At 39.4% G+C, this 25395-nt stretch overlaps 1 protein-coding gene across 1 annotated transcript in view; it reads left to right on the plus strand.

Moving 5' to 3' along the window:
* CDS1 (CDP-diacylglycerol synthase 1) overlaps nucleotides 1–23931 on the plus strand; it is a 75107-nt gene extending 51176 nt beyond the window's left edge. The window contains exons 6-13 of the mRNA XM_007525028.3: nucleotides 3958–4016; nucleotides 5626–5708; nucleotides 8216–8303; nucleotides 10838–10906; nucleotides 12342–12494; nucleotides 14448–14567; nucleotides 15703–15806; nucleotides 23692–23931. Of these exons, the coding sequence (XP_007525090.1) occupies nucleotides 3958–4016; nucleotides 5626–5708; nucleotides 8216–8303; nucleotides 10838–10906; nucleotides 12342–12494; nucleotides 14448–14567; nucleotides 15703–15806; nucleotides 23692–23821 (806 nt within the window). The 3' untranslated portion in view covers nucleotides 23822–23931. The remainder of the gene's footprint in view (nucleotides 1–3957; nucleotides 4017–5625; nucleotides 5709–8215; nucleotides 8304–10837; nucleotides 10907–12341; nucleotides 12495–14447; nucleotides 14568–15702; nucleotides 15807–23691) is intronic.
* The last annotated feature ends 1464 nt before the right edge of the window (nucleotides 23932–25395 follow it).

Genomic DNA, 25395 nt, shown 5'->3' on the forward strand with positions numbered 1-25395 from the left:
TGGCATGACTTATTATATATTTTATTTGGCCCAAGTAACATAGTAATATTATGTTAAAGGGGCTTAGTGCCTATACAGATGCAGAGGTGTTTAAACCTGGGTCCTTGAGTATCTTAATATATGCCACCTCCACCATCCCCTCACCCCCCCCCTTTTTTTTTAACCAGAGTACTGCTCAGCTCTGGCTTATGGTGGTCCCAGGAATTGAACCTGGAACCTCAGTCTCAGGCATAAACTCTATTGCATAGACTTCTGTGCTATCTCCCTGGCCCTACCATTTTCACTTTTAACAAATAAAATGAATTTTTTTTACTTTTTATTTTAGCTACTAGTTGCTATTATTCTTAGCTCAATAAATCAGCCCAATAAATAAAATCTTCCCTATTAATACAGTTTTGGAAACTGATTGCAGGGTGGTAACCCTTTTTGTTCTCATTAAACTAAAATATCCAGAACACTGGGGAAGTATGCTTAGTCTTTTAAAAGAATATCATTACATCAATAATGATAACACACTGTTACAGTGTGTTCCTACTTTAATCAAAATCCTTTCAGATATGGTCTCTCTTTTTTTTTTTTTTTTTTTCTGTTTAAGACAACAGAATATGAAATGCAGTCTGAATGGTATATATTTTGGAAAGTCATTTTCCTCTTTTGCATTCAGGCTTTTTTCTTTTTAGGTTACTTTTGAGTACCCACTCTTTTTTTGGTCACAGCTGGGGTATCAGCACTTCAGATTGATTTCTTTTATGAATGAGAGAGAGAGAGAGAGGTGGGGTGGGCAGCACAGAACCAAAGCTTCCTCTAGTGTAATGCTTGGGGACTGGCGTTGAACTTTGGTCAAGCATATGGCAAGCGAGCTATCTTTTGACCCTCTTAATTTTCTCTCCCCCTCCTTTTTAGATTACTAGAGATATGGCTAAAAATTAAATTATCTGAAATATATATTTTTAAATATTTATTTGTCCCCTTTTGTTGCCCATGTTGTTTTATTGTTGTAGTTATTATTGTTGTTGTTGGATAGGACAGAGAGAAATGGAGAGAGGAGGGGAAGAGAAAGATAGACACCTGCAGACCTCCTTCACCACTTGTGAAGCAACTCCCCTGCAGGTGGGAAGCCGGGGGCTCAAAACGGGATCCTTACTCTGGTCCTTGCGCTTTGCGCCACCTGCACTTAACCTGCTGTACTACTGCCCAACTCCCTGAAATAGATTTTTTTAAGTATATTATTTTGAGGGAGAAGTAGTAAATTTGCCATTCAATTTTAATTCTATTTTAATTCAGTTTAAGAGAATCATGCCATAGAATGATTGTGATTACTGGTATCAGCCAATATTTTTGTGGAAAGCAAAACAAAACAAAACAATTGGCTTTCATTCCTTGTTTATTAACTTTCTTGGTAGAAACTTTGAGTAGTCTCTCATTGTTCAGACAGATTTACTCTGTTACATTTAAGGCAGATGCTCGGGTGGATTCTTAGCTAATTACAGAAGTAAAGAACACAGTTTCTTCTCATTTTATTTTTAGATTAGCAAGCTTCCTTTCTGGAATTTTTAGATTTGAATATGTCAGTGTAGCCCAGGTATGATGGTGTAATGGCTAGGGCATGGACTTGCAAGCAAGAGATCCCGAGTTCCAGACCCAGCATTGCATATGGCACTGGGGTACTCTGGCCTGCTTTCCAACTAATAAGGGAAAGTCTTAAAAAAATTAATAATAGCAAAATGAAGATACATATAATGACTTCTGCTACCGAACCCAACCCGTATGCTCCTTATAGTTATTTAATAGACATTATGATTACAATATAGCTTGTGCCATTCATAATATAAGTAAAGTGTACTTACACTGTAAATAACAATCCTGAACTCAGTACTCAAATCTCTCTGGTACATGCTCTGCTGGGGATTGAACTTGGGACCTTGTGCTTGTGAGTCCAGTGCTTTACCTACCGCACCACCTCTTGGGTCTCTACACCCAACACTTTTAGGTGCTTATTTTAGCCGCGGTCAACTAAATTCCTGTTATACTTCTATTTTCCATAGTCTATTTGAAGGTTGTTGCTGTTTACATTGTTAAATTGTGCCTACACTGTCACTCAGTAAAGAGTCCTCGCTTGCTCCAATGGAGAGACATGCCTTGCTGAATGACTTAGATAAACAAAGTCTAGTATCTGTCTTAAGTGGGCTACATTAGCTGATGATTCATTTTCTGTCTCATGACTCTATTTTTAATTAAACGTGGCTTATATATCTCCAATATGTATTGCTATTAAATACACACACACACACACACACACACACACACACACATATGTATCAGGACTGGGGAGTTAGCATAATGGTTATGCAAAAAGACTTGCAAGCCAGAGGCACCAGAAGTCACAGATTTAATCCCTAGCACCACTATAAACCAGAGCTAGTGAAAGAAGACCCAAATTATAGATATGTATCTTTAGAAGTTTGCTGAAATATTGGACCAGGCATGCCTCATACATCTCCTGTTATTTTAGTACATGATTATTAAATCTCCCCAGGTGAAATTTTTTTAATTTTTTTTTTTATTTATTAAAGACAGAGAAATTGAGAAGGGAAGGGAAGATAGAGAGACAGATGGACAGACACCTGCAGCCTTACTTCACCACTCGTGATGCTTTCCCCCTGCAGGTGGGGACCAGGGGCTTGAACCTGGGTCTTTGTGCACTGTAATGTGTGCACTTAACCAAGTGCGCCACCAACTGGTCCCAAAAATTTCTGTTTAGTAAATTTCATTGTAATAGATGTAGGATATAAACACAAATACTATCTGTAAGCCTTGCAATTTTTTTAAACATCTATTTTTATTTATTTTTTTATTGTCACCAAGGTTATGACTGGGGCTCTTGTGCCTGCATGACAAATCCAGTGCTCCTGTTAGCTATCTTTTGATTTTTTTCCTTCTTTTTATTTGATAGAAAAGAGGAAGAGAAGATAGGGAGAAAGAGAGACACCTGCAGCATTGCTTCACCACGTGTGAAGCTTTCCCTCTGTACCTGGGGACCAGGGACTTGAATCTAGTTTCTTACATATGGTAACGTGCTCAAATGGGCGCATCGCTGCCTGTCCCTATAAATCTTGCAGTTATTAATAGTGTTCTATTTTACTGTAGTTGTAATAAGGTTCTCAGAGATTCCAAGTCAATGTTACTATGTATTTTGCTGCTGATGGTTTGTCACCTAAGTCTTGAGGGGCAGTAGAATCTCAGGGTTCAACTGCTTCATGGGTTTGTGATCCCAGTAAATTAATGCCTCTTGTGCAGTTTTCTTCATCTGTAAAATGGAGATAGTTCGTGCTTCCATCATAAGGATGTTGAAAGCTTTAAATGAGTTACTACTTGTAAAACACCTAGACTGAACATAGTAAGTGTTCAGAAAACATTAGCTGTCGTGAAATGACTAGCTTTAGTATTATTAATGGTAAAGAATAGAACGTACTTACATACGCCTGATCTGCTGATGTAATGAGTACCTTTTATTTAACTGAAATTCAAGAGCTGCCTCTCGATGTCCACATATCAGCAATATATATAGTACAAGGGCTGTTTGCTGAATCCATGCCATGAAATATGTTAGGTGTTTTTGAGAATATAAGATCGTTTCCTTTAGGAAAATTGACTTAAAATGCTTAACATAAGATAATAGGAGGGTGGGGGGTAGATAGCATAATGGTTATGCAAACAGGCTCTCATGCCTGAGACTCTAAAGTTCCAGGTTCAGTTCCCCACACGACCATAAGCCACAGCTGAGCAGTGCTCTGGTAAAAAAAAAAAAAAAAGAAAGAAAGAAAGTATGAGAGGGGCTAGATGAGTAAGTGGGTAAAGTGTCCCTAGATGTGGTCAGAAAAATCACATTCTTCAGGCTTAGTGAAATTTGCACCAAACAGGTTGCATAACAAGCATATGCTTTCTGCTTTTGAACAGGTTTCTGTATGTTTGTGTTGAGCTTAGTGAAGAAACATTATCGCCTGCAGTTTTATATGGTATGTACTAACCATTATTCTGTAGTCACTGCATATAATCAAGCCCTTTAATTTTTTCCTCCTGTAGTAAGAAGATACAGTCTAATCTCCTAATTGATGTCCTCCCTAAGTGTCAGGGATATTTCAGTTTTGAATGACAAAACTGAATACAGATACCAAAATAAGAACATCTTGAGGTTTAACAGTTTTTGAGAATTTAAAATTTTTAAATGTTCTCAAAGTTTCCTGAACATTCTTTCTTTGGATAATTAATTTCAGAGACTACCAAACTACTTAGGTCCCCTACTAAATTTGTAGAAACGTGAAGAGTGTCTGTAGTCTCCTGGATCATCAGTATGTCAGGGAGACATTTACCATCTGCCTCTGTGCCTGTCCTTCGCTTGAGTTTTAAGGAAGCAGATCACCCCGATCCCCAGCAGAGCTATGGGTAATCACTGAATTAACATCAGTCTCTTTGGCCTATTGTGTTTTATTCAGCATATCCTTGAACAGTTTCTAGTGTCTTATGGGATTTGTCACTGTACATGATGCTCTCTCATTGAACTGGAAGAGCTCCTGTCTGGATTCATGTATTAGTTAAGACTTATTTTTCGTTGAGTGTACTTACTATTCTTTATGCTCTGCTTCATTGAGATACTGTGCTGTGCATTACTGCTGACAAATCATACTGTCACATAGTTAATTTCTGGGATTTCAAGAGCATAGAGTAAAAGTTCTCAATGAAAATCAAGAAGTCATCAAGAAAAACTGAAATAATTGACTCACCTGTGAACAATATAAACAGTGCCTATTGGGGAAAAAAATTAATGCTTTTTGAAGTAACCAGGGTAAAAGCAAATTAGATCTCTTAAGTAAAATAGTAAAACAGCTGATATTCATTATTGCTTGCTGAAATGGGAAATGAATTTATTATGACTCAATCAGAACCCCATCACTTTTGAAAAGTTACTTTATAAATACTTAAAAGCGCATAGAAAACATGAGCTGTTTTCACCCATAATTTATCCATACTAATGCCACTAAAAGTTGCTAAAATGGCCTGTCTCTTAGGCCAGATAGAATTGAAGACTCAAAATTGAGTATTGTCATTGCACAGAGCCATGAAACTCAACTTTCAAGTTTGCAAAGACAGAATTTAAGGGGAACTGATCTTTATTAGTTTGAATCATTTGAAATCAGAATTAACAGTGAGGGAAGGTTCCCATAATTAACTCTGTAAAAACAACTGTTTTTATTATTTAAAAAGAAGACTGAATAATGTGGCCAGAGGCCAATGGTTCCTTTCCAAATGCTGGAACAGCATCATACATATATATATATATATATTTTATTTTCATCTCATGATTAAAATTTGTACCTTTTTTCATGTTTTTAAACTTGAGTGTCTTTCACTGTCTTAACCTACTGGTTGCTTCATGTTTTCCTGGTTTTAAGGTTCCAGTAGGCACCAAAATGAATATAATTCACTAACAGCGTTTCTTTGGTATAGCCTATTCTTACAAGTTTTGAAAAACATCATGCTAGACATTTCTGTCAGTATTGCTGTTGCTTCCTGGGCTGCACTGACCTGTTGTGTTTACTAATTGTTGTGTTGTTGGGCTATTAACAGTTCGCATGGACTCATGTCACTTTACTGATAACAGTTACTCAGTCGCACCTTGTCATCCAAAATCTGTTTGAAGGCATGATATGGTAAGGGAACAGTATTACACTGCTTTATTTTTATATCATAGCACCTTTTAAAACTGTATAACATTGGACAGTGTCTTAGAGATTTCTACTAATATGACTTTACTTACATATTTTACTGAGACTTAATTGCAATTTGATATCTGAAGATAAATACTTTGTTAATAACTGGAAATTTACCCTATTCAGGTTGTAAAAAAAATAGAAAGTTCTCATAAAACTGCAAATAGGGGGTCAGGTGGCACAGCAGGTTAAGTGCACATGGCGCAAAATGCAAGGACCAGCATAAGGATCCCGGTTAGAGCCCCTGGTTCCCCACCTACAGGAGGGGTCACTTCACAAGCAGTGAATCTTGTCTGCAGGTGTCTGGCCCTCCCTCTCTCGATTTCTCTCTGTCCTATCCAACAATAATGACAGCAGTAATAACAATAATAATAACAATTACAACAATAAACAACAAGGGCAACAAAAGGGAAAAATGGCCTCCAGGAGCAATAGATTAGAGCATAGGTACAGAGCCCCAGCAATAACCCTGGAGGCAAAAAAAACCCCAAACAGCTAGTATATCTTCAAGAGTTACTCTGCTTTTTTATTAAAGTATTCTTATTAATTAATAATTGTTTTAAAGTATTAAATATTAAAGAAAAATTTATTTAAAAAATTTTTTTGCCTCCAGGGTTATTGCTGGGGCTCGGTGCCTGCACCACAAGTCCACTGCTCCTGGAGGCCATTTTTTTCCTTTTGTTGCCCTTGTTGTTTTATTGTTGTTGATGTCATTGTTGCCAGATAGGACAGAGAGAAATGTAGAGAGGAGGGGAAGACGAGAAGGGGGAAAAAGATAGACACGTGCAGACCTGCTTCACTGCCTGTGAAGCAACTCCACTGCAGGTGGGGAGCCAGGGGCTCGAACTGGGATCCTTGCAATGGTCTTTGCACTTTGCGCCATGTACACTTTTTTAAAAATATATTTATTTTATTTATTTATTCCCTTTTGTTGCCCTTGTTGTTTTATTGTTGTAGTTATTATTGTTGTTGTCGTTGTTGGATAGGTCAGAGAGAAATGGAGAGAGGACGGGAAGACAGAGAGGAGGAGAGAAAGATAGACACCTGCAGACCTGCTTCACCGCCTGTGAAGCGACTCCCCTGCAGGTGGGGAGCCAGGGTTCGAACCGGTATCCTAATGCCGGTCCTTGTGCTTTGCGCCACCTGCGCTTAACCCGCTGCGCTACAGCCTGACCCCCCTGCCATGTACACTTAACCTGCTGTGCTACTGCCCAACCCCTGAAAAAAAAACCTTAATATTTTAAAATACCTGACCATACTGTCCCCATGTAATTTTATGCTGTGACACACCTGATTAAGCACACACATTTTTTTTAAACACACAGTGTTTAAGGACCCAAGTTCATCCCCCTGACCCCCTTTTGTAAGGGGAAAGCTTCATGAGTGGTGAAGCAGGACTGCAAGTGTCAATGTATATATCCCTCTCTCCTCTCCATTTCTCTCTCTCTCTATCCAATAATAAAGGAAGAATGAAGACCAGGTGTGTTTTTGTTATTTAAAAATTAATAATAAAATAAAATTATTTTATAGCAGATGGGTCTTGTCAAGATAAAGCTGTTCCTCTGTCAGCTTTGTATTTTTAACCAATCTGTGCAAACAATTAGAATCACTTTAAGATTCTCTTCCACATGCAGTTTTAATTAATGAGGAAGAGCTACCTAAAGTAGGTTGTGCTCAATTAGTAGGGCTTAATGCAGGTATAGCTTAAGGTACAATTAAAAGTGATGATCTTTCCTGAAAATGAAATTCCCTAAGAGCTTGGTATTATTTTATCAGCTTATGCTCTGTCTAAAGAAGTGACTCATTGCAACATCTTTACATGGGGTCAAGAATAGCTCATCTAATAAATAGAGCAGACACACTACATGGCTCTGATGCTCAAGGAACAGGGGAAGCTTCACAACTGGTGGAGCAGTGCTATGGTGTCTCTCCTCTGTCTCTCCACATCTTTCACTCTCTGTCTAAAAAAAAAAAAGTCTGCTGGAGGGGCCCGGGCAGTAGCGCAGCAGGTTAAGCGCACATGGCGCGAAGCGCAAGGACCAGCAGAAAGATCCCAGTTCAAGCCCTCAGCTCCCCACCTGCAGGGGAGTCGCTTCACAAGCGGTGAAGCAGGTCTGCAGGTGTCTTATCTTTCTCTCCTCCTCTCTGCCTCCACTCCTCTTGGTTTCTCTCTGTCCTATCCAAAAAAGAAAGTAGCTAGGGTCGTTTATTGTTTAATATCTCCTCAGCAGTGTTCTCCCAGTGAGCTTCTTTACTTGTAGTGGTTGTTTGGCTTCCTTGCTGAAAGGGCAAGTGTGGTTGATATTGTTTCCATGAATGTTTTATCAGGTGTTATGTTCTAGACTGTTGTGAAGTCTTAGGAGTTAGTACACTGATAGTGAGTCATAAATTGTATACATTTTTTGCCATTGAATCACATGGACTTTTTTCTGTTATTTTTCTCAAAGGTTCCTTGTCCCAATATCCAGTGTTATCTGCAATGACATAACTGCTTATCTTTTTGGATTTTTCTTTGGGAGAACTCCATTAATTAAGGTAAAACTGAAAATATCACAAGACACAAGATAACCTTAAATGCTAGCCAATGGAGAGAATTCTCAACAATGGTACAATTGCGTTCTTTTTTTAATTCCCAAGGTACTTTGGTTTTTCTTAGTTGCACTTATCAGCCTAAGTGTATGGGCAATGAGCTGTATCTCCTAAGATTCCAGCTGAGTTCTCCAGCAGATATTCCTGAGTTTCCTTAACAAGGACTTGACTCTATCAGCTAGGTTTTCCTGAAGGTGCATTTCATCTTTCTGGATAGTTTACTTCCAGCAATTACTTTGTGGCTTTTCTTTTATTACTATTATTATTTGCCACCAAGGTTATTCTGGGGTGGTGCCAGCATTCATTATTCTCAGCAACCCTCTGAACAAGCCTGTCCTGTCACCAGCCTTCATGCTGTCTTTTATCTAGTGCCTCATACACTAGGCTGGTGGAAACTGGACACTGTACCTTCTTAATACACTCTTGCCCATTTGCAAAACTTTTACACTTAAACCCATTAAAAAATTGAGGCCCTGCAATAAAATACTGTTAATGTAGTAGTGAAAGGTTAATCGAAGAGAAAACAAGAGGCATGTGAGCAGATGATACTGATTTGATTTAGATTTGGTTCTGTTTGCTGAGTGATAACTGACCATCACTTACTATTCCCAGAGGGATAATGCACATAACTGTCCTTTAGAAAAGGTCTCCTCTAAATGTGGGTAACCACACACAGTCCAACACCCAGCATCAGACTGAGCTATTGGCAAGCAAGATTTTATATATATCTGCTTTAGCACAAGAGCAAATGAGCACAGAAAAAAACATTTTATCTGATGTTGAGCATAGATTTACAGTATTTGCCAGGTTGGGATTGGTCTATGAACTACCCAGATATAACTAAGTTAGTTAACCGCTAGATCAATGTGATAAGTACTGACTTAATTTGGTAGGCTATTTTAAAAGTAATCAGCCGGGAGTCGGGTGGTAGCAGCGGTTAAGTGCATGTGGCACAAAGCACAAGGACTGGAGTAAGGATCTCGGTTCGAGCCCCCAGCTCCCCACCTGCAGGGGAGTCGCTTCACAGGCGGGGTGAAGCAGGTTTGCAGGTGTCTATCTTTCTCTCCCCCGTCTATCTTCCCCTCCTCTCTCCATTTCTCTCTGTCCTGTATAACAACGACAACATAAATAACAACAGCAACAATAAAAAAAAAAAAACCAAGGGCAACAAAAGGGAAAGTAAATAAATATAATAAAGGGAAAAAAAGTAATCAGCCAACACTTGTGAGTTTGAGTCAGCTTCATGTAGTCATAGTGAGTGATACCAGGAGATGGTGCAGCTCAGCCTTTTCTTTTTAAAAAACATTTTTTTGTTATCTTTATTTATTTACTGGGTAGACACAGCCAGAAATTGAGAGGGGAGGGAGAGGAAGAGAGGGAGAGAGACACCTGCAGCTCTGCTTCACCACTCGTGAAGATTTTCCCCTGCAGGTGAGGATCAGGGGTTTGAACCCGGGTCCTTGTGCTTTGTAACATGTTACCCTCAAGCGGGTGTGGCACCACCCAGTTCCTCAGTCTCTTCTTAGCAGTACTGTGGTCAGCATTTTTTTAAACAGCCACTTTACACTTGAACTTTTGAACATGGGGACAGGTGGTCTCTGAAGAGCACATGAAGCTTAGCCTCTCACCCATATCTGTCTGCAGAAGAATCCCTCCCCAGGGGAACAGGCTGAGCAGCACAGGGCAAGAGGGACCTGAAGACCGAACCCCCACACACCAAGCCCACCTCACGGGCAGCTCAGCAGTTAGCTCCTTCTCTAGGACCTTCTGTCCCAGTTTTCACCCACTCCCAGACCTGCTTCCACCTTCTCTCCCTGCCGACCCCATTGTCTGAGAAGCAGCTGCCTGAATCTAGCTAACAGTATCTATTGTTAGATGTACAGTGTATTTCTTTCTTTATGGAGACAAACATCTATTGTGGTCAGAGAGAAGCGGCTGTGTGAGTACTTGTGGAGCAAGTATGCCACCTGGGGCTTGGGGCACTTGGCTGTTTCAAAAGCTGTGTTCATGGCATTTGGGGGATTTTTCTGTCTGAGACTGCTGGGCTAGTGTCCATGTTCTGTTACTATCTACTTTTGGTTAGGAGTAGCTCAACACTGACCTTGTGTGTCATCTCACCCTTATTTCAAGTCTTGTAGCATTAGGACTGTTTACATAAGCATAATTGTCACGGGGCGGTTATTTCAGCACAGAGGCTATGTACTTTGGGAGAAAAGCAAATGGAGGCTTTTTACAGAAACATTCACAGTATGTCGTTTGCTTGGGAGTTTCATGAGGGTTAGTTGCATCTAAAGAGATGAGCACAAATAGGTCAGGATCATGGAATGAAGAATAAAAGGATTGCAAAATCTTTCCAGTAAGAAAAATAAAAGCATGGAGAGAAATGCATGGCATATGGGAATTCACGGATCAGAGTTTGCATATGTAATTGTGTATGTTATGAGTATAGTAACTTGTAAATGTGCTTTGTCTTCTTTCAGTTGTCTCCTAAGAAGACTTGGGAAGGATTTATTGGTGGTTTCTTTTCCACAGTTGTGTTTGGATTCATTGTGAGTTTTACCAGGATTTTATTTTATTCATATTTTTGGGAACAATGGTAGCCATTTATTAGTCTCTTCCAAACCTAAAGGAATTAAACTACAAATTGCTAGTAATGTCTTATTTGGAAACCACTAGAAAGGCTGGGGAGTGGTGTATTGCACCCAAGTAAAACTTTGGGGTGGGTGGGAGGGAGAGTACAGGTTCTGGAAAGGGACGACAGAGGACCTAGTGGGGGTTGTATTGCTATGTGGAAATCTGAGAAATAGTATGCACTTACAAACTATTATATTTTTGTCCATGGTAAAACATTAATCCCCCAATTAAGAAATTTAAAAAAAAAAAAAGAAAGAAAGAAGGCTGGGGAGATAATAGTTTTGCAAAAGGACTCTCCTGCCTGAGGCACCAAAAGTCCCAGATGCAACCCCCAACAACACAAGCCTGATCTGAGCAAGACTTTGGTCTCTTCTTCTCATTATTCACTAGACAGGTACTCCTGTAGTCAGTAACTCTCCTTTTGGCCTCATAACAAAAACCTAGGGTGCTAGTAAAGTCTCAGGCATGAAAGCCTTTTTCCATAACTATTATGCTGTCTCCCCCACCCCTCTAAGCAGTCTTCAGAAGTATACATTTACAAAGAGATACCTGTGTTTTATGTGCCTAGTTATAAAAATGGTGGTGATGTGGCCAGGGAAAGAATAATTCAGTCAGAGTTGTCTGTGTTGGCTAAGAAGAGAGGTATTTGTCTCCTCAGTTATTTTCTCAGAAATGTTGGACTAATAGTAACTGATGCAGTTAATATACCCTCTGTACGGTAACTTTCAACCCTATATCTGCTCATACCTTCATAATTGCTAGCTTCTGCTAACATGTATACTGAAGTAATGTATAGCTGTGCTATCATGTTTGTCTTACCATTCAAATCAGTTTGCTCCATCCTCTTCTTACGTCTTATTGTGTGGTCATATAGATATAACAACCTCCTTGGTCACCAAAGAAAAAAAAAAAGTGGGGAGTTGGGCTGTAGCGCAGCGGGTTAAGCGCAGGTGGCGCAAAGCACAAGGACCGGCATAAGGATCCCGGTTCGAACCCCAGCTCCCCACCTGCAGGGGAGTCGCTTCACAGGCAGTGAAGCAGGTCTGCAGGTGTCTATCTGTCTCTCCTCCTCTCTGTCTTCCCCTCTTCTCTCCTTTTCTCTCTGTCCTATCCAACAACAATAATAAAAAAAAAAAAAAAAAACAAGGGCAACAAAAGGGAATAAATAAAATAAATATTAAATTTTTTTTTTTTAAAAAAAAAGCTCTTTGTTTTCTAATGGCTTTTCAGAGTCTTTTACTGGGTCATTTATGAAAAGAAGTAATAGAAATGTGAATAAATGTTAGCATTCTCTGACCACCTTTTAAAGCTATAATTTAAATAGTATATATTTCATTGCTTGTTCTCCAGGCTGCCTACCTGCTGTCCAAGTCCCAGTACTTTGTCTGCCCCGTGGAGTACCGGAGTGACATCAACTCCTTTGTTACAGAATGTGAACCCTCAGAACTGTTCCAGCTTCAGAGCTATTCACTTCCTCCCTTTCTCAAGGCATTGTTGAGAAGGGTAAGGCAAATATGGTTGGGACTTTTCTGTCCCTAAAGCTAACCTTTATTTTCATGTATATTTAAGATTTACACACTTTTTTCAGGAGAATTTAGCCTTTATGATGTAGAGGCGGTTTCACTGTTGGTTAAGCACCAATAAGATGCCCCCCCACCCGCTTATGATTTCCTCTTTGTGAACATCAAATGTATATTATCATCACAAACTAGTTCTCTGTTAGGAATTTGCCTAGTAGTTTTGAACATTGATAATAATTGATCATGGGAAACATTTTCGATTCTTTAGATTTTTACAATGGAATGATTATAGTGAGTCTGATCATTGGATCAAAGATTGCTTGATTTTTAAAAAAAATATTTATTCCTTTTTGTTGCCCTAATTGTTTTATTGTTTTAGTTATTGTTGTTGTCTTTGTTGGACAGGACAGAGAGAAATGGAGAGAGGAGGGGAAGACAGAGGGGGAGATAGACACATGCAGACCTGCTTCACCACTTGTGAAGTGACTGCCCTGCAGGTGGGGAGCTGGGGTCTTGAACCGGGGATCCTTACGCCGGTCCATGCGTTTAACCTGCTGCACTACCACCTGACTCCCAATTTTTTTTTTTTTTTTTTTTTGCCTCCAGTGTTATTGCTAGGGCTCAGTGTCTGCAGTACTACTAATCCATTGCTCCTGGTAGTTTTTTTTTTTCTTTGTTGTTGGACAAGACAGAGAGAAATTGAGAGAGGAGGGGAAAAAGGGGGAGAGAGAGAAAGCTAGACTCCTGCAGACCTGCTTCACCGATTATGAAGCGACCAACCCTCCGTCCCCCAGCAGGTGGGGTGCCAGGGGCTCAAACCTAAGACCTTGCACCAGTCCTTGTACTTTGCATTATGTGCGCTTAACCCAGTGCACTACCACCTGGCCCTCAACTGCTTGATTTTTAGGGATCTTTGTTAGTATAGAAAAGTGCTACTTGGGAGATCAGGTGGTAGCGCAGTGGGTTAAACGCACATAGAGCGAAGCGCAAGGACCAGTCTAAGGATCCCGGTTCGAGCCCTGGCTCCCCACTTGCAGGGGAGTCGCTTCACAGGTGGTGAAGCGAGTCTGCAGGTGTCTCATTCTCTCCCCCTCTCTGTCTTCCCCTTCTCTCTCCATTTCTCTGTGTCTTAATCCAACGACGACATCAACAACAACAATAATAACTACAACAACAACAAAAAGTGCTACTTAAAATCAGTTTATGCTTGAGGGTCTAGCACTTTATACTGGGCACCACCTTTTAGACTGATAATAAACTTTTTGATAACTACCAAGCTTTGATTACAGGTAAGGTCTTTGCTTTGACAGCAGGTCCAAAGATTGGTATTCTTAATAGTTCTTACTGACCTTTCTTACACCACACCCTCTATGCACTATTGTACCTTCGGCTTTAGTACAGTGAAGCAAGAACTACAAATCTAGAAAAAAAATTCGACTGTGGAATTTTCCTCAATTTGGATAGTCTCTTCCCAAACCCTTTCTATGTTCATTTTGGTGGTCCTTTTGGTCAAGCAGCTCACTTCCATGTGCTATAAAAGCATCTAACAGTTTTAAGAAAAAAAAAAATCCAACTTTCTCTTAATTTTACCGTATAAAATTACAGTAAAATAAAATTAAATATGTTGTATACTTATAAAACCAAAGTTCTGCTGGTTACAATAAACTTAGAAATTAGCCCTTGGTGATTGGCAGGTAAACCTACATGCCAAGTAGTAATCAAAACTTCTAAGAAAACTAGAAATTAATTTATCTAATTTTAGTGTGCTTGGAGCTGGGTTTTTTGTTTGTTTGTTTGTTTTGTTTGTTTTCCTGTGGTCAAATTAACACAAATGTAGTTATGTTCTTTAACTTACTGTTTGTCAGGGTTCATTGTTAGATAGTAAACTGGAAGACATTGATCTCTAACCCCTCTTACCTTTCTTTTCCCTTTTTAGGAAACAGTGACTTTGTATCCTTTCCAGATACACAGCATTGCTCTTTCAACATTTGCATCTTTGATTGGCCCATTTGGAGGCTTCTTTGCCAGTGGATTCAAAAGAGCCTTCAAAATCAAGGTGTGGTCTTACACCCCTTTTTACATATATTAGAGAATAGAACTATAGAATCAAATTTTATTACCATTATGACAGTTAAGACTGTTGTCCTTTTTTGATTCAGCCTTACAGAAGTGTTTCTTGGCTAAATTAAATGTTATATTATGCCTTGTTAGGCTGTAGTCATGCTGTTTTAAACTGTTGTTTGTTGGGACAGACTACATAGAATCTTGGTCTGTCAAATGTTCATTCAAGAATCTCTTCATGAGCTGTCTGAAGTTTAGTGTCTTGTCACACAGTTCACCTGAGGGTGCATGGGAATATGTGACCTTTGAGTTTATAGCCATCCATTCTGATAGATTAGGGGGTCAGCAGACTCTTTCTATAAAGGTCAAATCATACATTTATTAATTGTTATGACTACTTAGATTTGAACCCTGCCACTGTAGCAAGAAAGCCCCTGTAGAGAACATGTCAGTGAGTGGGCATGGCTAGGCTTTAATACAACTTGACCGCTGTTAAAATTATATGTTTTATGTTAGAGTCTCATAAAATGACAGGTGGATGTTATCTCAGCCCTCCTCACAGGACTAAGTTAAGATTAAATGTTGTGGGGCCGGGTGGTGGCACACCTGCTTGAGTGCACATGTTACAGGACCCAGGTTCAAGTCCCCAGTCCCCACCTGCATAGGAAAACTTCACAAAAAACAGTGAAGCTGTGCTGCAGGTGTTTCTCTGTCTCTCTTCTTCTCTATCCCCCTTCCCTTTCGATTTCTGGCTGTCTCTATCCAATAAATAAATAAAGATAATAAAAAATTTTTAAAAAGATTAAATGTTGTGCCTTTAGGAGTGGCTACTGAAAGTGGGGTGATTATGGCAGCTTTGCTGGGGGGGGGGGGAAGAGCACTTAAGGAGGAGAGTGAATCAGGGAAATGTAAAGTAGGTAGGTTCCAGTGAGTGCAAGTAGAGGAACTAGTTAGTAATCACCTAATTAAAATGGGTACCTATTCAGAAGAGTTTGTCTGTTTGCATGTTCTAGCAAATTAGTGGGAAGATACAACAGTGAAGAGTTTTCTCTAGAGTTTATGATGCCAAACGTGGAAGCTGTAGAGCATTCTTGAAAAGTGTGTGATTAACATTTTGTTTGTTTCTGAAGGATTTTGCAAACACCATTCCTGGTCATGGAGGGATAATGGACAGATTTGATTGTCAGTATTTGATGGCAACGTTTGTGCATGTGTACATCACGAGTTTCATAAGGTACTTTGGGGATTAAAGAAATGTTTTTCTCAGATGATTTCTTTGAGTTCTGTCCTTTCCATAGTAACTTAAACAAGTAACTTTTTCAGTCAGTGGTGGCCTATCATATCAAAGAGGACCATGTCACACTGGTGTCCTGAGCATCAGGGCTCAGTTATCACCTTACTACCAGTGAGACAACAACACAGAGGTCAAGGTTCTTCTTAGGAATGAGTGAAAGGTCTAGATAACATGAATTGTACTGAGTTAAGGCCACAAGGAGATAATTTTCTCAGCTGAGGGCATTGCAGTGACAGTAAATACTAAGACATAATAATTCATCCACTTACCTCATTTTTACTTGACTGCCTGCTGTATATCTGAGAATGGTCTGAACCTGAACTAGCATAAAGCACGCCATGTCTTTGCCTACAGAGTTTTCATTCTTACTAGGGGGCTAGAAGGAAAATGCATTAGCACAGCTTGCTAGATAGTGCATAAGTGCCACACAGAAAAGTGAAGCAGGCCAGAAAGTTATGATTATGTAGAATATGCATGGGTATTACATTTTTCTCAAGGATAGTTTATTTTCTGTGTTTACTTTTATAATTTTGTTGTTTTGGGTCTGCCCTAAAACACCAGTTTAGGGTCCAAAGGCTAACCCGGTCAGCCTGTTAACTTTATTTTCCATGGTCTCTGATAGGGTTTGAGCCATAAAATAAAAAACCGTGTTTATTTCACAGTGGATAGATGTAGCAGGGATGTGGCCCAGTGGCAGAAGACCTGGGTTTGACCCCCACTACCTCATAAACAAAAAACGGAAAACTCAGCCTATGGCCACAGCAACATGAGGGCTTGTTTTGTTTTGTTTTGTTTTTTAATAGTGTCTTTTTTAAAGATTTTACTTTTTTTTACCAGAGCACTGATCATCTCTGGCTGATAGTGGTGCAGGTAATTGAACCTAGGATTTCAGAGCCTCACGTATGAGTCGTTTGCATAACAATTATGCTGTCTACCCCCACATGTGAGGGTTTTTGTATTAACTTTTTAATTTTATTTTTCTTGGACAGTCTTATTAAGAGTTTGTCTATTTCACCAATATTTACAAGGAATCGAATTTCGGCTTCTTGGGTTTTCTGTGTTACATACTTTCTATTTCCTTGATGTCTTTTCATAATTCATTCTTTTGTTTTATATGTATTTTCTATTTTGTTGCCCTTGTTTAACATTGTTGTGGTTATTGATGTTGTTGTTGTTGGATAGGACAGAAAGAAATGGAGAGAGGAGGGGAAGACAGAGAAAGAGACACCTGCAGACCTGCTTCACCACTTGTGAAGCGACTCCCCTACAGGTGTGGAGCCAGGGGCTTGAACCAGGATCCTTATGCTGGTCCTTGCACTTTGCGCCATATGCGCTTAATCCACTGTATCACCGCCCATAATTCATTCCTTTTATCTGTACGTTCGATTTTGAGCTCCTTGAGATAAGTTATATTATTGGCTTTTAGCACTATCTAGTCTAGTATTTATCTGAGACTTTGCATTTCCTCCTAAGTACTGCTTTACCCTCATTCTACAAATCGGTCTATATTTCCTGGTTTCTAGTACCGTATGTTCTTTGACATGTGGATTAGTTAGGGTTTAGTGGTTAGTTTCCAAACAGAGTAGAGATCTTGCTTTATTTCCACTATTGTCAGAAGACACATTAAGTATTTGGTATTTGTTAGAATTTCTTCTGAAATGTTCCATGAAGCAAGCTAATGTGCTTCCTGGAGTTTTAGGTTATATTCTTCTGTTCTATCAGTTATAAAGAGAACTTTGTTAAACTTTCCCTATTCCTATTTTAGCTTTATTTTTTAAGTTGTATTAGATATATACACAATTTGGATTACACTCTCTTCCTGTTAAATAGATCCTATTGTTATATCCATCTTTACTTACTACTTGCTTTATATTTTATTTTTTTAGCATTTCTCCATTTTCTTCTAACAAGTGTATGTAGCTAGATTTGTTTTTATACAGCTCAGCTGACAATCGTTCCCTGTTTAATAAGAGTATTTACTTGCACAGAGTTTGCTTATGCATATTTTTGGGTACAACCAATTAGGTGGTTAAATACTTGAAACTTTATTTTCAGAAGCTGGTAACTTTAGAGGCATTATATTATACTTTTAAAAACTGTGTTAGGGAGTCGGGCGGTAGCGCAGCGGTTAAGCGCAAGTGGCACAAATCACAAGGACCGGCGTAAGGGTCTCGGTTCAAGCCCCCGGCTCCCCACCTGCAGGGGAGTTGCTTCACAAGCGGTGAAGCAGGTCTGCAGGTGTCTATCTTTCTCTCTCCCTGTCTCCCCCTCCTCTCTCCATTTCTCTCTGTCCTATCCAACAACGAAGGCATCAATAACAACAACAATAATGACTACAACAATAAAACAACAAGGGCAAAAACAAAGGGTAAATAAATAAATAAAAAAATAAAAATAAAAAATAAATAAAAACTGTGTTAATGTCTGAGCAGCGGGAAATCACATGTGAGTCATGCCTGTCATGTAGGCTATTAGACATACAGTGACAGTAACAAGATGTCTCTGTCAACTGGAAGCCTGCTGACATATTTTGCATTTAGTGGAACCTGTTAATAGAATAGACATCCTTTTCTCTATGTGCTCTGCTGGAGTGAGTGTTATGAGGCTGTTGAATCTTCTGAAGAATTTTCTGAAGAAAGGTTCTGTCCTGACTTGAATAGCCTTTGGCTATGAGATGTATGTGACTATAGACTTTTCACAAAGAAGTTGTCATGAAGGTGATTCATGGGACAACTAGTCTGAGCTGTTCAGCATCTCCCCCTCCAGTCAGCAAGTCCACTATGTTTACTAATGTAGCATTTCACTTAAGTGGTTAAATAAAAGTATGTAAGAGTGAGTTGTTACAAATCTAGAATACAACAATGTAGTTCCTTTTCATGGCGGACTGTAGGGTGGGCTGAATATCACTGATATTAAGGTATCTCTGAGAAGAGATAGTTAGGGAGGCTGAGAGTTTTTTTTCCACCTTTTCTCTACTATTTGTGTAGTTTTTCATCTCAAGATAACATTTTAGAAATGAGCTCATTTCTCTCATGAGTTCCCCCTCCCCATGCACAAGGGAAACTCCAGGAATAAGGTGCACATCAAGAAACAAGAGGGTGGGGGGGACAGACACACAACAATGCACTACCAAAGGGGAAAAAAACAAAGGCAAGGGAGTCGGGCACGTGGCGCAAAGCACAAGGACCAGCTTAAGGATTCCGGTTTGAGCCCCTGGCTCCCCACCTGCAGGGGAGTCGCTTCACAGGCAGTGAAGTAGGTCTGCAGGTGTCTCTTTCTCTCCCCCCTCTGCCTTCCCCATCTCTCTCCATTTCTCTCTGTCCTATCCAACAACGACAACAACAATAATAACTACAACAATAAAACAACAAGGGCAGCAAAAGGGAATAAATAAATATTTTTTAAATATATGTACTTTAATACCTACCTACTACTTTGGGCTTCTTCTAGCTCATTTTTGTGTAGAGTTAGAATTGTGTATAGTTGTGTATAGGCTCAGGGGCACCAAACACTTACCAGGTGGAGTGGTGCTGTGGTGTCTCCATCTGAAATTAAAAATAAAAGCAGTTCTACTGGGAGTGATGGAATCACTCAGGCATGAAGCCCCAGGCTCCCCTAACTACCCTTACCCCCCCCACCAAATATATATCCATCATGAGAGTAACAAAATATATGGGGGCTATGCAGTGTGTACATATTATCATGTGCAAAATCCTGAGTTTAAGCCCCTAGTACCTACTTGCAGGGGTGAAGCTTCCCAGGTGGTGAAGAACTGCTACAGGTGTCTCACTGATACAGGTGTCTCACTCTCTGTTTGTCCCTTCCTTCCCCTCTGTTTGTCACTATGCAAAATTTTAAAAAGGAACATTAAAAAAAAAAGAAAAATGAATCTCAGATGTGCTGGGATATAATTAAACACAGAGAGAGAAAGAGAGAGGAGGAGGAAAAAAAGAAGAAAATAGGGGACCAAGCAATGGTGTATTGGGTTAAACACACATAGCACAAAGCACAAGGACCCTTGCAAGGATCCGTGTTCAAGCCCCTGGCTCCCCACCTGCAGGGGGGACACTTCACAACTGGTGAAGCAGGTCTGCAGGTGTCTACTTTTCTCTCTCCCTCTCTATCTTGCGCTCCTCTCTCAGTTTCTCCCTGTCCTATCCAGTAAAATGGCAAAAACAGCCCTCAGTTGCAGTGGATTTATAAGTACTGGCACTGAGCTTTGGTACTGTGGTATCTTCCCATTTCTCGTTCCATGTCAGCCCACAACAGTGAAGCCGACCGTAGAGGCAAAAAATATATATAATAATAATAAAAGAAAAAATATGTATGAGGCAAAAGTTTAGATTCCTACCCTAAAACACCAGAAAACATATTCCTTTTAAGTGCTGCTGGAACATTAAGATAAATCATCTGAAATCATTTGTTGGGACAAAAACATTTTGTACATTTATAAAGACTGAAATAATACTAAATATCTTTTAAAATATAAATAAGCCAGTAGATGTGAGAACCACAGATATGTGAATCAACAAAATGAAACTGAACAGACTAACAAGAAAATCAAAGATGACATAAAAATGCCTGGAAATGAATGAAACTAATGACACAAATAGCAGAACCAAGGAGATGTAGAAAAAGCTGGAAAGGATATAGTAATACAGTCCTACCTCAGCAGACAGTATCACAATGAAAAAAATTCTAACTATACACAAAAATGAGCTAGAAGAAGCCCAAAGCTATTAGGTAGATATTAAAGTACATATTTTAAAAATCCAGATTAAAAACACTTTAGAAGGTAATTGAAACCAAGAGCTCACTCATAATCAAAAGGGACATTCTTTAGCCAGGTTATCAAAGAGAGAGAATGAAAAATTAGAAATGAAGTAGCAGTCAGTTCTACCAAATTTTCAAAGAAATGACACCTGTCTGTTACAGCCTTCCAAGAAATGTTTGAAAAGGAGGCAAAACTTTCAGAAGTCAACATTACCCTGATGCTAAAACAAGCCATGGACATTTATAAGAATAAAACTATAGACCAATACTTCTGAAGAACATAGCTGGAAAAACCCTTCATAAAACACCATCACACTGTAACCTACAATGTACTGAGAGCATCATACACCATGGATGTGGGATGTGGTCCAGGAGGTGGTGCAGTGGATCTAGTGGGATTCATTCTAGGTATGCACAAGTGATTCAGCAGTAAACAGAATACTCCACATCAGCAAAAGCAAAGGTTAAAATGATATCATCTCTAGATGCAGAAGAGGAATTTAACAAGAGTCAACATCCATTTATATAAAAATAACTTCAACAAATCAGTATAGAAGAAATTTAAGACATAACAGTATCTGCCCAATACAGGAGCTTCAAATCATAAAGAAAATACTGACAGACATACACAGAAAATATTGACAGCAATGTCATACTACTAGAAGGCTTTTTAATACATTCTGTACAATCAGTGGTTAGATAATCTAGACAGAGCAAAATCAGTTAGCAAATAGTGACCTTGTCAATATCTGCAATTGAAACCAGCAATCAATTGCAAGAGGAAAAATGGAAAAATCAGAAAAACATGGAGATAAGACAGTGTACTACTGTATACTACATGATTATTGGGGTATCAAATATGTTTAATTCTTTGCACAAATTGTAAGTTGGAGGGGAAGGTAATCAAATAATTCTATTTACAGTTTTATATCAAAAAGATAACTAAGGTTTTTTACTTAACAAAGGAAGTAAAAACCATTACAATGAAAACTGCAGGACACTGTCAAGAGAAATGACATAAAGAAATGGAAGGATAGCCTCTGCTAATGGAAGAACAAAGATTATACTATACACACACACACACACACACACACACAGAAATTATACTACAAATCTATAGTAATAAAGATATTACATTGGCATAAAAGAGCACATAGATCAATGTAAAAAGAGTCTTATAGAGAACCCAGATGTAAACTCACATGTGTGGTCAATCAGTTTATGATAAATGCAGCAAAACTATAATGGGGGAAAATGGTATTTAATAAATGGTGATGGGAGTGGGGGGTAGATAGCATAATGCTTATGCTAAGAGACTTTCATGCCTGAGGCTCCCAGGTCCCAGGTTTAATTCCCCTACACCACCATAAACCAGAGCTGATTAGTGCTCTGACCTTTCTAGATTTCTCTCAGTAAAATAAGATAAAATAATAATAAAAAAATAAATGATGATAGGAAAAAAGATAGCTACATGCAAAAGAATGAAACTAAACTACCATCTTAAAACCGTACACAGAAAAAAAACCCAAAAAAACCTCAAAATGGATTATAGACTTGAGTGTGAGATCTAAAATCATAAAATTATCAGGAGAAAATATGGTAAGTTTCTGTATGTTGGTCCTTAGCCAAGATTTCATGGCATTGACTCCAAATGTAAATACTGCAAAAGCAAAAATAAATGAGGCTACATCAAACTTAAATAGCATCCTCAGAGAAGGAAATATCAACAAAGCCAAAAGGTGATTACTGAGAGGCAGTCATATTCAATAAGGGATTAGTATATGAAACGTATTTTAAAACTCATGTGACTCAGTGACAAAAAAACAATTGATTAAAAATGGGCCAAGGATCTGAGTGGACACTTTGTCAAGATGACATATAGGTAACAAACATGCATAGGAAAGCACTTCACTCCATGAACCTTCAGAGAGAATGCAAAATGAAATAACAATACTTTATCAATTAATTTAATCAATTAATTGATTGTCATCTGAAAACCAAGAAATAACAGGTGCATCTGGGATGGTGTGCTTTCCCCAGAATGTGAAAAAAAAGGAGCCTATGTTCCAGCATGCACTGCTCTGGGTGGGAAAACAATAACCCTAGCTCACAAGGTTTATATGTCTCCGTGTGTGCTGCGGTGGTGTTGCATATAATGTGGACTGTCCCCAAACTTTACAGCTACTTGCTGTCCATCCAGTAGATGTTTCTTTGTTACTGGGTTTTCTATATCCTGTAATTCCATTTCAGCTGAACAGTTCTTATTGTAAATCATAAATCTCGTGTTCCTTTTTAAAAATATTTATTTAAAATATTCCCTTTCGTTGTCCTTGTTGTATGTCGTTATTGTTGTTGTTATTGATGTCATTGTTATTGGATAGGGCAAATAGAAATGGAGAGAGAAGACAGAGAGGTGGAGAGAAAGACACTTGCAGACCTCCTCCACCACTTGTGAAGGACACCTCTGCAAGTGGGGAGCCAGGGGCTCAAACCTGGACCCTTACGGTGATCCTTGCGTTTTGCGCCACCTGCGCTTAACCCACTGCACTACCACCTGACTCCCAAATCTCGTGTTCCTTGTGAGTGTTTTCTTCTAGAATTCTCTGCCATTCCCCATTTATTACTTACCACTTGCTTTTCCTTACCCCTTTGGACATTACTGGTTACTCTGCATTAAAAAAAGGCTTATCTTAAGTCTGGGGTATATGCTTTCTTCAGCTGTCTTTTTAAAAAATATTTATTTATTTATTTATTCTCTTTTGTTGCCCTTGTTGTTTTATTGTTGTAGTTATTATTGATGTTGTTGTTGTTGGATAGGACAGAGAGAAATGGAGAGAGGAGGTGAAGAGAAAGATAGACACCTGCAGACCTGCTTCACCACCTGTGAAGCGACTCCCCTGCAGGTGGGGAGCCAGGGGCTCAGACCAGGATCCTTATGCAGGTCCTTGCGCTTTGCGCCAAGTGCACTTAACCAGTTGTGCTACCGCCCGACTCCCCCTTCAGCTGTTTTAAGTAGTTAGTATAAACTTTATCTTTTCTGCTTTATTTTCAGGGGTCCAAATCCCAGCAAAGTGCTACAGCAGTTGTTGGTGCTTCAGCCAGAACAGCAGCTAAATATATACAAAACCCTGAAGATTCATCTCATTGAGAAGGGAATCCTACAGCCCACCTTGAAGGTCTGACTGGATCCAGAGATGAAGGACTGACAACAAGGCATTCTATAGCAAAGCACTGACATTTTGTAATTGTACAGAAAAATGGTTGAAAATGCAATAGATTGAAGTTTTATAGACATGAATGTTTCTTCTCTGAAATTACTGTGAATATTTAACAAACACTTCACTTGATTTAAGTTATGAAATAGGTAGCAAGTTGTCAGCAACACACCCTGTACCTTTTTTTCTAAAGTGTATTTTCTGATATTCACTTCCTCCATACTTGGCTAGGTTTCATCATTTTAGAAACTTGTATTTTTTTAAAGAGTCAAACACTATAAAATGAGTATAACTGAGGATATATTGAGATTGCACCTGGCAGTGAGCCCTTTGCACAAATATTTACTTTTACACTTGGAACTGCTGTTAGTTTTAGTGAAAAATGTTTCATGCAAGCCACAATAGGAGGTTAGTCCTGCACACCCTCCTCTTTTTGTCTGAATTATCTTCCGAAAGGCTGAGTTGGATCCAAAAATAATGATTGTCCCCTTTTCAAAGCAGTGATCCTTTGCCAAGGGGAAACTATTGCACTTTTGAAGTAGGGTTAAAATTCCAGAGAACGAGGCTGAACTTTGCACCATTACTGACCCGCTAGAAAGAGCAGACGTCAAGCTCTACTTGGATAAGACTGCTTGGACAAAACCATGACCTTGCAAATATTCTTCAAGGAAACAAAGGAGAATTCTATGAAGAATGCAATGCCTGCCTCCCTATGGGTGACCTCAGGTACAGTAGCTCAGCAGATGACATAAGACAGTAGCAGGCTCTTCTCAGAGCCCTCCATCCGCCTTTCCTGTTTGTGTGTGGACTGGTTTCCTTACGTTCTGGAACTAGGAGCAATAGGATCATTCCAGAGAGCAGGAGTAGGGGTGGTGGGTGCTGCAGAGTAGGGGTGATGATCTCTGGGTGGTGGGCAGGATTTGGTCCTGTCAGTGCATCGGACACTCACCCACCTGAAAAGAAGAAAAATCTGCCCAGAGGCCTGATGGACCCCTCACTGACTCCATGGGAGCAGCTAATCTTCGTCCCATACTCCTTCCACATCATGTCACAAAATCCAAGGAATCAGCTATCTCCTTTTTTTTTTTCCTTCCAAGAATGAAAATCAAGCCAGAGTGATTCCCACCAGGAACAAAAGCACACGAGTGCCCGGCACTTCCTTTGGTGTACTGGACACAGTAAGCAGATGAGAATCACCTTCTCAAGGAATATCCACGAGCCGCTGTACTCTTGCTCCACTGTGTGGAACAGCCAACGCTGAGTCTTTTGAAACTGCCTAGTGTTCATGGCTAAATGTTCAGAGAAGAGAAACTTATCTATTTTAAAGATTGTTTTGCTAATGAAAAGAGTAAATATTTTTGTTGAAATCAAACACATTTCAATTATCTTCTATTTTCACTCTTTCTCTGTAGCTGACAGGAGAGACTGCAGTCCTGCTGGGGCCACTGGCTGTGACTTGTGGCTGGCAGTGCACCTGGGTCTGTGGCAAGAGGGGGTGTCTGGGGCTGGCCTGCCTCCAGCTGACCCATCAGCACTCGATG

Source organism: Erinaceus europaeus, chromosome 3 (genome assembly GCF_950295315.1).
Source record: "Erinaceus europaeus chromosome 3, mEriEur2.1, whole genome shotgun sequence".
Lineage (NCBI taxonomy): Eukaryota > Metazoa > Chordata > Mammalia > Eulipotyphla > Erinaceidae > Erinaceus > Erinaceus europaeus.